Source organism: Pagrus pagrus (genome assembly GCF_965226575.1).
Source record: "Pagrus pagrus genome assembly, chromosome: 2".
Lineage (NCBI taxonomy): Eukaryota > Metazoa > Chordata > Actinopteri > Spariformes > Sparidae > Pagrus > Pagrus pagrus.
In genome coordinates, this window is record NC_140186.1 from 21,173,183 (window position 1) to 21,190,064 (window position 16,882).

General features: G+C 41.3%; 2 protein-coding genes across 3 annotated transcripts; both read left to right on the plus strand.

Moving 5' to 3' along the window:
• Positions 1 to 2,762: 2,762 nt before the first annotated feature.
• On the plus strand, positions 2,763 to 9,664 carry LOC311272440 (uncharacterized protein; the record flags this gene model as incomplete). Of its 2 annotated transcripts, none has more annotated exons than XR_014624562.1 (2): positions 2,763 to 9,044; positions 9,574 to 9,664. XR_014624562.1 is itself a non-coding variant. In XM_084378832.1 (2 exons), one exon carries the CDS (start codon positions 2,763 to 2,765, stop codon positions 8,628 to 8,630), a length of 5,868 nt encoding a protein of 1,955 aa, XP_084234958.1. In that variant the 3' UTR covers positions 8,631 to 8,664; positions 9,574 to 9,615. The 2 variants fall into 2 exon arrangements, 1 of the variants encoding a protein (XP_084234958.1); XM_084378832.1 differs by having other exon boundaries at positions 2,763 to 8,664; positions 9,574 to 9,615.
• An 833-nt stretch (positions 9,665 to 10,497) lies between these two features.
• LOC311270293 (uncharacterized protein) lies at positions 10,498 to 16,744 on the plus strand. The gene is made up of 6 exons (XM_084375082.1): positions 10,498 to 11,034; positions 14,443 to 14,511; positions 14,677 to 14,779; positions 15,563 to 15,653; positions 15,775 to 15,853; positions 15,987 to 16,744. Exons 1-6 carry the CDS (start codon positions 10,847 to 10,849, stop codon positions 16,174 to 16,176), a joined length of 720 nt encoding a protein of 239 aa, XP_084231208.1. The 5' UTR covers positions 10,498 to 10,846; the 3' UTR covers positions 16,177 to 16,744.
• Positions 16,745 to 16,882: the final 138 nt, after the last annotated feature.

The window sequence follows — 16,882 nt, forward strand, 5'->3', positions numbered from 1 at the left end:
TTCTTAAAGGAAGGTTGATCCATAATAATATCCGCTTGGTTCTGGATCTTATTGATTATAATCACCTAATAAAGGACGATGGTTTTATGTTGTTTCTGGACTTCCACAAACCATTCGATTCTATCGAACATGCTTTTATTATTAACACATTTAAACACTTGGGGTTTGGTAAAGCATTTCTTGACATGATTGCTATGTTACACACTGATATTAATAGTTGTGTTTCCCTCTCAGAAGGCACATGTTACAGGTTCAGGGTTGAAAGAGGCATCAGGCAGGGTTGCAGCATTTCACCTCTTTTATTCATTGTAGCCACTGAATTATCAGCTATAACTGTTATAAATTCAAACATTAAAGGATTAGACATAAACAACCACAAGTTAATTATAAGTCAGCTGGCTGATGATACAACAATCTTTCTAAAACATAAAGAACAAATTCCGCTGGCCTTGGATACATTAAAGCCTTTTACTCAAGCCTCCGGTCTGAACCTGAATCTGGACAAATGTGAACTCATGAGTATCCATACTTGTTCTGATTCTTCACTGTTTGATATACCTGTCAAAAATTAGATCAAATATCTAGGAAGTAGGATAACTAAATGTGCAGACGATAGTGAAAAAGAAGTATATTCAAAATACTATTGACAAATGCAAAAAAACTTTAAATAATTGGCTGCAAAGGGATTTAACGCTGTTCGGTATGACAATGTTAACCAAGGTTGAATCATTATCCAGATTAATCTATCCAGCATACTCCCTAGCCATCCCACCAAGAATTATAAAATAAATTAATAGAACAAATTTCAATTTCATATGGAAAAACAAACATAACTACATCAGAAATAGAGACTTGATAAAGGACTATGAGAATGGTGGTATAAAAGCAATTGACTTTGAAATTATGAATGGAATATTAAAGATCAAATGGCTCCGATCCTTCTTAAGTAATGATGATGAGATATGGTTCTCGCTACCTTCCCTTGTTTTCAACAAAGTTGGAGGTATTGAGTTTGTATGTGATTTTGAAATATCCAAACTGCCCATAAAACTTTCCAAATTTCAACAATAGGGTGACATCGAGTCGGGGGAGGTCTATGTTTATGGAAGACTGGACGACAAAACAAATTTGGTCTGTTGTACATGGATGGAGATGGAAACTTACTTGAACTGAATGATTTTAATGCTAAATAATAAAAAAAATAGCACGAGTTGCTCCAATGAGATCTATAAGAAAGTCTCACAGAATATCCCAAAAGTCCTTATCCAATCGATAAAGAATAATATTGTGAACATACCAACTCCAAATTTACACAAAGTGAAGATAGATGATCCGGACCTCGCAAACGAAAAATGTAACAATAAGTCTTTAAGGTAGTACTTAGTAAACACCTTATATCCTGGTATAACAAAAGCTCACTCACTCTTAAAGATGATAACAAATCTGAAATATTGACTATTCGAACAAAATACTTAAAATTCCCAATTCCCCCAAAGTGTAAAGACATTCATTTTAAAATTATAAACAACATTTATCCCTCAAATGAATTTATGAAAAGAAGATTTAAATGTGTGGTAGAAAACTGTTATATTTGTAAAACAAATCTGGAAACAACAGAGCACCTGTTTTATGAATGTGAGACTGTCCAAACTTTGTGGAAATCTCTCCACGATTTAATATCGTTCGGCTCCAGAAACGTTGACTTTTGGACCTTTCGAAATATTCAAATAGGAGTAATCCTCAAATACAAAATTTTTTAGTTTTTAGTGAATAATCTCTGTAAATGACCTTTAATATGAGTGTAGTATTTCTATGTGTTTTTATGTTTACTTATTAACATTCTTTAAAGCCAGGCTTTTATTTTTTATATATTAAGCAGACGTTACATTCAGTGCTTTTATTTTGAAAGCGTCTCGCCTAGAACTCGTACACATCCGGTGCTTCGGACTTTAACGGCAATAGGAAAAGTGTCTTCAATGCTAAAGTGTGCCTAACTTACATGAAACGCCCTAGCACCTGGCTAATAAGGGGCACAAGGTTTGTTTTGTTACCTTTTCATGCCATATTTATGTCCGGCTTGAGTTTGGTTGCCGTAGATATTTTTTATGTATAGAACGTGTTGTGGTTAACGGTAACTACTATTAGCAACGGCCAAGCTGCCGGTCTGTATTGGAAATGAGATGAAGCTATAAGCTAACTCGTAGGTTGTTTTATTAATGCAACAAGATGTATTTTGTCTGTTTTATGTGAGGTCTGCTAAGGTTAAAAACTGTTTGAGTTAAAAACGAACGGTTAAAAAATGCTAATTTCATGTTAAATATTGTTTTATATTGCACTCTATGGGAGGTTGTCCTTCAGTTAAAATGTGAATTTTCCTTCATGATTGTAACATCAATCGTAGCAGTTAAAATATATATTTAAATTCATGGAGTAAAACCTGTGAGTCTACAATGAGTTTATTAAAATAGATAAAAGGAGAGTCAACTTACATGATTGTTTATGGGATAAAAGAAGTTAAAAGTAATTTCAATTAAAGGTAACTGTATTTTATTTTCTTCTTTCATAGCTCTTACGGTGTGTTTATATTGAATACGGTCCAAGGAATAAATGAGTGTAAACCATCAGTTTGAGAGTTCGACCATCATTTAGCCGGGGATGCTACAGTAAGAGCTTCACCTCATCCGTCGCATCACGCCGCTGAACAAGAACAACTGCAGAGGGACCTGATGTGATGGTCAAGGATTGTGGTACCTGCTCACAACATGGAAGCATCAGTAAAGACGCCTCCAGACGACAGAGACTCTGAACAGATGAAGGATAAGGATACTGAAGAGGAGGATCTCCGTCGCTCTGGTCGCCTAAGGAATCCTACGGAAAAGATGCTTGCATTTCATAAGGAGGAGGCTCACAAAAAGGAGAAAAGGTTGACTCACATTTATGAACAATGGAAGATCCAGGCACGTAAGGCTAGAGAACAGTTAAAGTTAGACATTCCTGAAAATGACATTGCAACTCTTATAGACACACTAGAAGAAGGAAAAAACTGTGTTATAAACCTGTACATAGAAATCAGAGCTCACCTCACTCCATCTAATGAGACAAGACGTCGTATTGATGCCTGTGAGGCAGTTACAAGGGACATTGTTAAAATTGCTCTTGAAAGGATATCAGGCATAGATGGAGAATTTGATAGTGTTGCAGTAAAGCAACGTCTTCATGAGCTTCTTAACAGAGACTATGCTCACTCCATCTACGGATCCACAGCTTCACCTCCAAGTCAACACTCAAGTAAAGGTTCCAGTCAGCACTCTGTCATAGCAGCAAAAAGAGCAGATGCTGCAGCAGAATTAGCAGCAAAGGAAGCAGAATATGAAGTGTTACTAAAAGAGGAGAAACAAAAAGAAAAGATTCAACTTCTAGAGGAACAACAAAGGAAAGAACTTGAGGCTCAAAAACGTGAGTTGGAAAGATTAAAGGCAGAGAAGGACATTAAAGCTGCACGAGCTAGGTTCACAACTTATGATCAGGAAGTTATGCAGGAAGCAAGTGTTCACTCTGTTGATCATACCTCAAGAGAACAACAGTATGTGTATCCTCCTACTTCAGCTCTCATCCAGCAGCCCACTGATATCACAGCGACAGCATCACCTGCAAGGACAGATGTGGGTTATCTGGCTCAAGCAGTCCAAGATAGCATAGCTCTGAACAGGCTCCCAATGCCAGAGCCATCTGTATTTACTGGTGACCCTATCCAGTTTATTGAGTGGAAGGCTTCCTTCACATCCCTCATAGACAAAAGGAACATTGCTTCAGCTGACAAATTGCATTATTTGAAAAAATATGTAGCAGGTCCAGCTCGAAAGACACTTGATGGCATATTTTATAGAAATGATGATGAAGCCTATAGAGATGGATGGAACCGTCTCAACCACAGGTATGGTCAGCCGTTTGTTATACAAAAAGCATTCAGGGAAAAACTAGCAAACTGGCCAAAGGTCCATCCAAGAGATGCTGAGGGACTCAGAGCATTTGCTGATTTCTTACACTCATGTCTGGAAGCCATGCCTTATGTTAAAGGTCTGAACATTTTGAACGATTGTGAAGAAAACCAGAAATTGGCTCAAAAGCTACCTGATTGGGCAGCATCACAGTGGAACCGCAAAGTCACTCAAGTCATGAGAGATGATCAAGAGTTTCCCAGCTTCCAGGAGTTTGTCTTCTTCATTGTAACGGAGGCAGAAATTGCATGTAATCCTATTACTTCATTCCACGCCCTCCACTTATCAGAGGCTAACTCCTCACGTCATCTGAAAGAAAAGAAATGTAAATCCAGTGTTTATCATACACAGACAGTTACAGAGACTGAAACACAAGGACAGTTAAAAACAGGTTTAAAGCCACCATGTGTGTTTTGTCAAGACAGTAAACATCAACTTCATCGCTGTCCTGAGTTTAAAGGCAAAGCTCTGGAGGAACGACGGAAATATGTGAAAGAAAAGAAACTTTGTTATGGCTGCCTGAGGACAGGCCATAATGCCAAGGACTGCCGCAATAGACATTCATGCGACAAATGTAAAGCAAGACATCCTACGCTTCTCCATGATGACACCTACACCAAAGCCAAGCCCACGTCAGTCTCAAATCAAAGTACCACAGAGGAAACAGCAACCACATTGGCTCTCAGTGTGACAACTAAGGAGCCATCTACCAACACTTCAATGATAGTGCCAGTGTGGGTTTCTTCTGTCAGCAATCCAGGTACAGAAAGACTTGTTTATGCACTGCTTGATACCCAAAGCGATACAGTCTTCATTGACCAAGAAGTCAGCAATAGTTTACAGACTGAAACACATCCTGTAAGACTGAAACTAACGACCATGACAGGAAAGGATGCATTAATGCACAGTCAAAGAGTGTCAGGTTTGAGAGTGAGAGGTTACTGCTCTGCAATCCACATTGATCTTCCCCCTGCTTACACCAAGGACTGTATACCAGTGAATCGAACACACATCCCTACCTGTGACACGGCACGGCACTGGAATCATCTCATCAAAATAGCAGATGAAATCCCACCACAGCTGGAATGTGAAGTCGGTCTGCTGATCGGCTACAATTGCTCAAGGGCACTGGCACCACGGCAGGTAATCCTTGGAGGAGATAGCGAACCATATGCAGTTCAGACGGATTTGGGGTGGAGTGTTGTAGGCTGTTCACCTCACCACAACTCACCAGGCATCACCAACATGTGCCACAGAGTTTCAGTCAGAGAACTTCCTCCAGTGACCCCAGCAGAGGCACTCAGGGTTCTCGAGTCTGACTTTAAAGATGCTATAAAGGACGGAAAGACTGTGTCTCAGGATGACATCCGCTTCCTGGATGTGTTAAAGGAAGGGATCAAGAGGAACATTCATGGACATTACGAGATGCCACTCCCCTTTAAAGAGAGACCCTATCTCCCTGACAACAAACAACTGGCAATGGTACGGCTCAGTCACCTTAAAAGAAAGCTGGTGAAGGATGACAAGTACAAAGAACATTATGTGAAGTTTATGAATGAAATCATTAAAAAGGGTGAGGCAGAAGAAATTCAGGATCAAGGGAAGGAAGGAGAGAAATGGTACATTCCTCACCACGGAGTGTATCACTCGAAAAAACCTGACAAACTGCGTGTGGTTTTTGATTGCTCGGCTAAGTACAGGGGAACTAGCCTCAATGATCATCTCCTGTCAGGCCCAGATCTGCTGAACAATCTGAACGGCGTGCTTCTCAGATTCAGACAGCACCATGTTGCATTGATGTGTGACATTGAAAAGATGTTTCACCAGTTCTACGTGTATGAAGCTGACAGAGACTATCTACGTTTCCTCTGGTGGAAAGACGGCAACTTTAATGCAGAGCCACAGGAGTTCAGAATGAAAGTGCATCTCTTCGGTGCAGCGTCATCGCCAGGATGCGCTAACTACGGACTGAAGCAGCTTGCAACGGACAATGAAAGTGAGTTTCCCCTCGGCTCACAGTTCATCATGAAAGACTTTTATGTCGACGACGGTGTCACTAGTATAGAAAATGTGAATGATGCTATTCAGCTTGCACAGGAAGCGCGGAAGCTCTGTGCTACAGGTGGACTGAGACTGCACAAGTTTATGTGTAGTGACAAATCTGTGCTGGAGAATATACCCCCATCTGAGCGTGCTGCTGAAGTGAAAGCTCTGGATCTGGTCTTCAAGGATGTGACATTAGAGAGAGCCTTGGGAATCCACTGGCACATTGAATCAGACACCTTCAGATTTTGTGTTTGCCTGAAGGACCAGCCAACAACACGACGTGGTATCCTGTCTACGGTTGCATCTCTTTTTGACCCCCTGGGGTTTGTTGCCCCTTTCCTGCTCACTGGAAAAAGGGTGCTTCAGGAAATGTGCAGGCACGGAACAGGCTGGGATGATCCCCTTCCCAGCGAACTGCAACCAGTGTGGGAACGCTGGAAGAATGATCTTGCAAATTTGGAGAAAATCACCATACCACGCTGCTATGTGCCTCCTGGTTTCGGACGAGTGGTGAGAAAGGAGCTACACCATTTCTCCGACGCAAGTACATGTGGTTATGGACAGTGTACATATTTGAGACAAGTGAACGAAGATGGAAGTGTTCATTGTGCTCTGGTTATGGCAAAGTCCAGAGTAGCTCCAATCAAGGTCACTACAATCCCTCGGCTAGAACTGGCAGCCGCTGTTGTGTCAGCCACAACAAGCAACACCTTAAAGGAGGAGCTTGGTTTGTCAAATGTCGTTGAGTATTTCTGGACTGATTCAAAAGTCATCTTGGGATACATCAACAATGAGGCACGTCGTTTTCACACTTTCGTGTCAAATCGGATACAGAAAATACATCTCAGCTCTTCTCCTCAGCAATGGAGATATGTTTCAACCACTGATAACCCCGCAGACATCGCATCTAGGGGATCAAGCGCAAGTGAGATTCTCACATCAAGCTGGTTCAAAGGACCTCGGTTCTTATGGGAGAAAGAGATACCTACAGCTACAGATGTTAGCACAGAAATACAGATTGGAGATCCTGAAGTCAAGAGGATTCAGACTCTAAACACACAGACACAGGAACAGCTGAGTCTCTCAGACCGCCTGTCAAAGTTTTCTTCGTGGTCAAAAGCAACTCAGGCTGTCGCTCGTCTCATTCGTCGTGTCAGACATGATAAGTCAACAGACCACAGCACTGTCCAAGAACGAGAAGACGCACGCTGCATCATCATAAGAGACTTACAGAGACACGCGTATCCAGAAGAGTTAAAGTTGCTCAGTAAGGTAACTCAACTTCCCTCTCAGAGTAAACTGTTTCAGATGGATGCTTTTCTTGATCAAGATGGACTCCTCAAGGTGGGAGGAAGACTGAAAAATGCATCACTCCCTACCTCACTGAAGCATCCAGTGATCATACCAAAGAGTCATCCCATCTCCAAGGCAATAATTGCTCACTGTCACGAGAAGGTCCAACATCAAGGAAAAGGCTTGACTATTAATGAGATCAGATCAAATGGATTCTGGATTTCAGGAATCAACAGAGCTGTGGCAACACATCTGCATCAATGTGTTACATGTCGAAAACTCAGAAGATTCACAGAGGAGCAGCGAATGGCAGATTTGCCGTCTGAGCGTGTGGATCCATCACCACCTTTCACCTATTGTGGAATGGACTGTTTCGGTCCGTTTTTCACCAAACAAGGACGCAAGGTACAAAAGAGATATGGACTGCTTTTCACCTGCTTTTGCTGTCGAGCTATCCACATTGAAATGTTAGACGACATGTCGACAGATGCCTTCATAAATGGACTACGTTGTTTCATTGCAATAAGAGGAGCAGTACGTGATATAAAATGTGACCAAGGAACGAACTTCGTTGGAGCTAAAAATGAACTGAATGAAGCTCTCAAGCAAGTGGATGCTGATCGTCTGACTACGTTTTTGGCTGAGAAGCAGTGTGACTTCAGCATGAACGCTCCACATGGAAGCCATGCTGGAGGCGTATGGGAGAGACAGATCCGAACGGTAAGGAATGTTCTTCGTTCTACTCTTTCACCCTCATCAGGCAGGCTGGACGATGCCTCTCTACGGACATTCTTTCATGAGGCAGCAGCTATTGTGAACAGTCGTCCACTCACGGTTGACAACTTAAATGATCCAGACAGTCCAGAGCCGCTAACGCCCAATCACCTGCTCACCATGAAACCCACTGCAGCCTTACCACCTCCTGGCAGATTCATCAGAGAGGATATGTATGCTCGTAAGAGGTGGCGTCGTGTTCAGTATCTGGCAGAGCAGTTCTGGGGCAGGTGGAGAAGAGAGTATGTCTACAACATCGCCACCAGACAACGCTGGCATACTCCAAGGAGAAACCTCAAAGTCGGTGACATTGTGATGGAAAAGACAGAAGATCAGCCTCGCAACGAGTGGAAGTTGGCTAAAGTTGTAGAGACAGTGACTGATAAAGATGGACTAGTGAGAAGGGTGAAGATTCGTGTTGGAGATCAGAAGATGGGAAAGGAGGGACAGCGTTCTGGCAAGCCATCCATCGTTGAACGTCCAGTGCAGAAACTGATCCTGCTCCTAGAGACTGTTTAACCACCCCCTTCACTCCACAACTATATCATTTCCAGTATGAAGAGTTTATGGACATTTTTGACTCAAGCACTAAAAATTAAAGGTCACATGGTTTAGAAATCATTCATGCTTTACATCTAATAAGGGGATGAAAACCAGTAATGATTTGGTGGGAGTGTAAATGACCTTTAATATGAGTGTAGTATTTCTATGTGTTTTTATGTTTACTTATTAACATTCTTTAAAGCCAGGCTTTTATTTTTTATATATTAAGCAGACGTTACATTCAGTGCTTTTATTTTGAAAGCGTCTCGCCTAGAACTCGTACACATCCGGTGCTTCGGACTTTAACGGCAATAGGAAAAGTGTCTTCAATGCTAAAGTGTGCCTAACTTACATGAAACGCCCTAGCACCTGGCTAATAAGGGGCACAAGGTTTGTTTTGTTACCTTTTCATGCCATATTTATGTCCGGCTTGAGTTTGGTTGCCGTAGATATTTTTTATGTATAGAACGTGTTGTGGTTAACGGTAACTACTATTAGCAACGGCCAAGCTGCCGGTCTGTATTGGAAATGAGATGAAGCTATAAGCTAACTCGTAGGTTGTTTTATTAATGCAACAAGATGTATTTTGTCTGTTTTATGTGAGGTCTGCTAAGGTTAAAAACTGTTTGAGTTAAAAACGAACGGTTAAAAAATGCTAATTTCATGTTAAATATTGTTTTATATTGCACTCTATGGGAGGTTGTCCTTCAGTTAAAATGTGAATTTTCCTTCATGATTGTAACATCAATCGTAGCAGTTAAAATATATATTTAAATTCATGGAGTAAAACCTGTGAGTCTACAATGAGTTTATTAAAATAGATAAAAGGAGAGTCAACTTACATGATTGTTTATGGGATAAAAGAAGTTAAAAGTAATTTCAATTAAAGGTAACTGTATTTTATTTTCTTCTTTCATAGCTCTTACGGTGTGTTTATATTGAATACGGTCCAAGGAATAAATGAGTGTAAACCATCAGTTTGAGAGTTCGACCATCATTTAGCCGGGGATGCTACAATCTCATTATTATTACAAAATATTACATACACAAGTGTCGGTGTGCCAAATTCCCCCCCTCATGGCTTGCTCTTAAGAATGAACTCTCCTTGTTACAAAAATGTCTGAAACAAATAATCCCCATGCAAATAAACTGCACGTATGAATTACTGGTTTATATTATTTTACTTTAAATTGTTTTATTATTTATTTTATGCTCCTCCTATTCTTTCTGTCATCTTTATATCTGTTGTATGTTTGCTTTTGAAATGTGATATACAAACATCAACGTAATAATTTCTCAGTTTGGTTTTTCAAAGGTGTGAATTTACCTTGTAAAGTAAAAAAAAAAAAAGTATGTTCTTGTGTGTTTGTCATTGTTCATGTACTGTTGTTTGTTTAAATAAAGCATAAAAAAAAAAAGAGGTTAGCCCACTTCCTCATTGAAGGGTATGTAACGTGTTATTTATGAAATCCACTGCGAGATGTCGGTTTACATTGATATATGTAATAACGTTTACCGTTGGTGGCTAAAAACAAAGCTGGCCAACGCTTTAGCTGTAGAGCAAGCCAATCACAAGAACAAGGACCATCCTTCGTGTTAAGTTAGGGTTGGTGGCGCGTCGTCTTGTCAAGAGCCATGGCAACTTTTGCTACATCTCCGACACCTCCTGCGACGGCTTTAGCACATAACTAGCAGCACAGACTGCCCTGTGTTTATCTATTTGTGGTAGTGTGTCCCCTGAAAGTTGCTGTAGGGCTACCGTAAAGCGGTTGTTGTTGTCGAAGTTCCGCTGTGGTTGACATGAGCATATATGTCTATGGACAGTGTTGCTGTTTCACAGAACCGTCCATGAATCTTGGGGACGTGGTCTCTGAATTAGCGCTGATGTGATAGGTGGGTAATTGGTCCAAAAAATGATGTTAATTAAAGCAACATTAGGAAATTTTTCGACCTTAAAATAATTTTTCTAAACTCAGTTAAGTGGTAGAAATCGGTTCATAGGATGAATGGTGACGCCTCTGCAGCCTGAGGGGGGGTCGCGCCGGCAGAAACCACGGTGTAACTTCTCAGAGCGGGTAGGAACCTGTCTGACGTAAAGGCGTCTAGTGCGACCTGCTTTACGGCATACGTCACACGTTTATTCGTCGGTGGATTTAGCCAGCAGCTACTTGGATTATTTGTAAACCAACGCCATGGCTGAGCCAGCTAAAAAACCCAAAAGGGTATTGACTGAGGAAGCGAAGAAAAGAAAAAGAGAAACTGATACAGCACGAGCCCGGACACGGATAAATATTGGACCAGCTTACACTCAGTGGCGCGAGCTGAGAGAAGAAATGGTTTTCAAGAGTGATGGCGACCTAGCCTTGATGCTACTGAAATTGTAAGTCATATATACATATTCATCATCTTACAGACTTTTACTTTGAGTTGATTTGTTGTTATGTGGTGTTCATTGGGGCTCTATTTGTCCACAGTTTATAACCGCAATAAAGCTGGGAGATAAGCTAATGCTGTCCGTTTCGATAGCTTGCTCGTTTTCATGTAGTGACTGTAAACAATGACTAACTTAGTAAAACACTATGAATGTCTTGTCTTGAAAAGTTGCGGATTCCTCCTTCAACTTAATTGTTGAACAGCGTGGTCGGAAGTTACATTAGGCTATTGTTGTTATCGGTAACGTTAGCATGCTACTTACTGTTGTCATACCGAGTTGGTTGTAGTTACTACACCAAACACAACGTCAACTTGCGATTGTATTTAGTAACTCCCGAAAACATAGTTATATTTTCAGACGTAAAGTTCACAAAGTAAGATTGGACAAAGTTGTCATAACATCATTTGTTGTGGCTGCATGGCTATAGTACGTAACTTCTACGTGTCTCTAAATATCCGTTTCACCCAAGCCACTATAAGAGGAGATGATACAAGGCTGATTAAGCCGTTCGGCTCCTCTAACATCTCGTGGTACTTTTCAGTATTTGCTCGTTTTGTATTTACTGTCTTGGAGCGACATTCCCGCGCTGGCGCACAGGAAATGACGCGTTCTACTCTTTACCTGACAACGAGAAGGGAGGGGGGAGGAGAGCGCTGCTAGCAGCAACATGGCGGAGAACCCGAAGAAGCGAGCAAGAGGTGGATCCGAAGTGGTGGATCCCACTAAAAAGCCTAAAAAACCTTCACGTTCGGCAGAAGGTATCTTGGCAAAGAAAGAGAGTGACAAAAGGAGAAGACAAACGCGGGTTATCATCGGTGTCGCTTTTCCTCGATGGAGAGCCCTGAAGGAGGAGATTGGACTGAGGTCCGACACGGATCTTGCCCTGTTACTGCTGGATAAGTAGGTGACTCTGTTTATTACGAGCAGGATGTGTTGCTGTTACATGTACTGGACCGAGTACTTTATTATTTTTCTTGGAAATGGTGCTATGAATGTAATGTATTGTTAGCAGCCTGGTGTTAGCCACATCATTAGCCTAACGAGCAGTAAGTTACCAGGTGTGTAGCCTGTGTTGCTGTGTGTAACTTACTGCGGGGGTCTGTGTGCTGTGACGAGTAACTTTAGTAGCCTACACGTTGTGTGGACAGTTAAGCCTAGTTTATGCTTCTGCGTCGCGGCGACGGCGTAGTTACGTCGTCGACCCGACGCCGTCATTGAGCATTCGAAATTCTGCGTCGAGGGAACGCGTTGGTCTGCAATTCACCGCCAAGCCGCGAGGGGGGGTGGGGGGGTGGGGAATAATAAAGTACTCGGTCCAGATTGGTTTCGGGGGTTCTTGCTCTCTTGCACTGCAGTTGCGGTCAGAGCGGATATGCTGTGTAGCATTCTGGTCACAGTGTGGGGACAAGCTACATGCTGCACAACACCAATACTCCTCCTGCCCTGCTGGGATCTCACAAAGCATGGAGTTCACAAGCAATAAGAGACAAGCATGCAAGCAGCAGAAGTAACTGGCGGTGTTGTTATACTGTTGACCGGAAAAGCAACTGCCGGAATGACGGTCTGAGCGGACCAATCACAGTCCTTGCCGTTCGCGTCTCGACGCGTCAACGTGACGCGTAGTCAGGATTTTTTGGAGGCGCACGTCAGGCTACGGCGCAGGGTCCGCGTAGGGGTCTGCGTCGACAACGTAGCTACGCCGTCGCCGCGACGCAGAAGCATACATCCGTGTGTACCGTGACAAGTACACGTTGTGTGGACAGTTATAGTCCGTGTATCGTGACGAGAAGTACACGTTGTGTGGACAGTTATAGTCCGTGTACGTGGTCCGTGACCAATAGCATGCAGTGTGTCGCGAGTGTTGCTCCGTGTACGTGACGAGCAGTAAACATTTTGTAGCCAGTGTTACCTTGTGTACCGATACAAACAGTATGCTGTGTCTGGTGAGTGTTACTGTGTGTGATGTGCATTACACCGTGGTACCGTGGAGAGCTCCACTCTAACACAAAATTTACACAATAATTACCTCTTCTGAAGAGTCCATTTTTCATTTTTTGCATCGGCTGTTCTTCAAAAATGTTTAATCGCATACGGTGGTGGAGGGGTAGCGGTGGGGATCTCCATGGTTACACCGGGCCATACGTCATATTGAGGCGCCGGCCGTGTCATTGTAATAACGCAGAATTCCTTTAGGGGGCGGTAGAAGTTACGCACTATAGCTAGTAATAAGTAACCTCGATAGCTGCCAAAATAATGAAAGTTTTGAACAATGGCTACAGTTATGTGCCATCATGTCTGTTTTGTATTTCATATTGGTATTTAACCTGATCCAAAACGAATGCTCCAGCACGTGTACTTCATGTCTGTTTTCATTTCCCCAGATCAATAAACTAATACTACAGCCTGTTTTATTCATGTCAGTTTTGCCATTTCCCCGGATCAATAAAAAAATATGACAATAACAATAAAATTTATCATATTAGAATCAATAAAATAATGCTACAGCGCATCTACTTCACGTCTAACGGTTTTTATGGACATTATGGCTATATGAGTACATGAACGTTTTTTATTCTATTAGCCTATACACATCACATCCCTTGGTAACAATGTTCAACCACGCGAGTAAAAACGCAAAATACTACCATTCTTTGTGTCATTGTAGTTTTCTGTCACGGTAAACAAATCAATGTAATGATATTTTGTAAATATAGTGTAACATGTGCTACTTTACCTTGTTGGTGGACATGTTTCCAAACTAGGCTTCATGATGGCTCCATCAACAAATTCAGGGATTCACAAATGAACAGATAACTGCGCTTCCCAACCAGCTGGGGGTAGTAATGAGTCACAACTACTTAGTGTTGCTTTAAAAGACGCTAAATAATATATTTAGTTATCATTAATAAACCAGTGCACAGGTGTTGCACCATATTCTGTGACACAGCGCACTGGACGTGATGTCATAACTCAGTGATAAACAAATATGCCGCCCAAAGAGCCTCAAAAAACAGCTGTTGCAGACTCTGCCGGTAAGAAGAAGAGGATTGGATCAGAGAAAGGCCAGCGAGCAAAAAGAGAAAGTGATAAACGGCGCAGTAAGACGAGAATAACTATCGGCACTGCTATTACAAAGTGGCAACAAGTTAAGAAACAATGCGGTATTAAAACGGACTCAAAGATGGCTTTTATACTACTGGACAGGTAGGTTAGGTGTGTATCATCTTGACATATTGTCGTATGTAACACCACTTGCGTTAACGTAGTGATTCTCCGTCGGTGGTTCCATAAATACAACTGTTTGAGTCCTTACTGACGGACCAGCAAGCTAACTGCCATGTGTTATAACTGTAGTTATCTTCGGACCAAGTCAAAGAATCAAGTGGATCCACCAGCCTATGAAACAAGTTCATCTGAATCCAGGTGAGAAGGCCTGAGTGTTACTGCTGTCTTTTTAAACCATGAAGTAATGATGAATAATGGTATAACATGTTAATCACACAACCTACTGAAAAAGACTTGCACAAAGGTGACGTTAATTTACACTCTTGTGCTTCTTGTTGTGTATATCTTGTTCTGTATATTTAGGGCAAGCATGGGTGATGAATATCCAATAATGATGAATTCAACAATTGAAGTAAAGCAGGAAGATTCTCCTTCTCCTTCTGTCCAATCATCTGAAAACTGCAAGGTAAATGTGACTGACACATCTCCCACAAGAGCTGAAACAATTCACACTTAATAAAACTGACAGAAAATCAATCAGCAACTATTTTGACACTCACTTTATCGTCTCTCTGTTTGTTATCTTTGTAAACTAAAAAGCTCTGGTTTAGGACCGTCGATTGTGTAAAACAAGCAGTTTGAATACATCTCCTTACCTCCTGGTGAAACCATTTTCTGATATTTTATAGTCTTACCCATTCATCTAAAAAACCTTGAAATTATAAATGATTTGCTAAGTGACAGTATAAATATTATTGATAAAATCCTGAAGATTAATGAAAGCAGTTGTTCTGACTGAAAATGATTCATGTATTGTCTCCAGCTCCAAAGCAATAAAGCAGTTAAACATAACAACCTAACAGCACTGGCCTTGTAATTAAAGTAAATGTCAGGGGCATTTGTGGGCTTTGATTTACAGTTTTCAGAGCGTTTCTCCTGCAGACACCTAAAAATACCATTGAAAATGTTTTCGGTCTTGTGTTACACCAACAAAAGATTTGAGCTGCAGGTTCTGCTTCCATCTCTTTCAACATTCCAGCTGCAATCTGCTTTAGTTTTACAATTTACTGCATGCATTTATAATACAAACTTGTTCTTTTGTTACAGATTTAAATGTATTATCTTTAAACTATATTAACCTGTATTTGTCGAGCTGCAGTTTATGAATTGTGCTAAATAAATTAAATGGTGTTGCCTGTTTTAACTAAGCTTTGTGCTGACGGGTTGCTGTTTCTTGTCCAATTTAAAGGAACCACAGACAGAAGATGCTGCTTCTCAAATATTGAACAGTCAAGACGAGTCGATGATAATCAACCAGACAGAAAATAATGAAGATAGTGGTGAGTCTTCTTCACATTAGCAGAGTCCCTCACCAGCAAAACAAATCCTTAAAATTGCAAGCTAATTGTTTACAGGATAAGTGAAGTAATGACTGAAATGTTGAAATGGATCCACACACAGATATGCCAGAAGATGAGGATGACGAAGTCAGCATCTCATTAAGTGTGGGGGACGGACGCCATCTGGTGGATTTGGGGAGGTATGTTGTTATTATCAATAATCGCAGTCCAGGTGGAAGCTTCCGTTGTTAAATACTACCCCCAGCTGAACATATACGCAAGTCACAACGAGAAGTCATCATTCTATTCATGCATCTTTTCTGATTCCCTCAGCTCATCAGAGTTCATCATTGATGAAGAGTGCATCCTTCAGCTGTTCAAGTCATGTCGGGAATGCAACAGACAATGTACAGTTAGAAAACAAGTCAAAGGACTAAAACTTGTGGTCTCCCAGAAGTGCTGTTTCTGTGAAAGCAGCAGTAAATGGACTAACCTGCCAGATGAAGACGATGATTGTTCCTAGGCGAAAGTAAAAGATGCACCATGGACCAACTCGGCGATGTCACAAAGCAGTACTACTATTTTAGGTAGCATCATGTCTTAAATGACGCTTCAAGTGGACAGTGATTGTATGGAGATTTTGATAAACGATGAATATGTCCCATTTACTTATCTGTGAGATGTTAGACTGGGCTGCTGGACTTGAGGCTACTATGCTGCCTCTGTGGAGTTTGGTTATTCGTCTCCAGAATATCATGAAGTCATCAACTTCTCTGTATGTGTTCAGTTTTTCCTGATGCAAGCAAGAGGGTGGTTTTCTCAGCTTGCCACATTTGTCTGTTAATATGCATACAGCAAAGTGAGCGGGAGGGAGAATGCTTGGTTTTGATTGGCAGGTAAGTAAAGGAAAGAAGGTAAGGAAAGTCCTTTTCACTTTCCAGGAAAAAAGTTTTAAGAGTTTTATTTTGTTCAAGAACTCATTAATCTTATGATGCTGTGCCATCCTTGTGCCAATATGTATTTTCAAAATACACATTCACTCAAACAAGATTTGTTGTCATATTTTCAAGTAATAAACAATATTAAAGTGACTCTTCACTGTTGGTGGTAAATTTTAAGATCACACATACACCCCTATCAGGATGCATTATGATTGGATCTCAGCTAGATGCAAGTGTTGCGTAGCACACTGTTTGGTGGATGCAGCGAAAGGTTGCTGTAGCATGGCG

Bases quoted from the DNA above. Each gene is read 5' to 3' on its own strand.
- LOC311270293 (XM_084375082.1), top strand. From the start codon at position 10,847: ATGGCTGAGCCAGCTAAAAAACCCAAAAGGGTATTGACTGAGGAAGCG. The intron at 14,512-14,676 runs GTGAGAAGGCCT...CTGTATATTTAG, and splicing joins ACAAGTTCATCTGAATCCAG to GGCAAGCATGGGTGATGAAT. The intron at 15,654-15,774 runs GTGAGTCTTCTT...ATCCACACACAG, and splicing joins AGAAAATAATGAAGATAGTG to ATATGCCAGAAGATGAGGAT.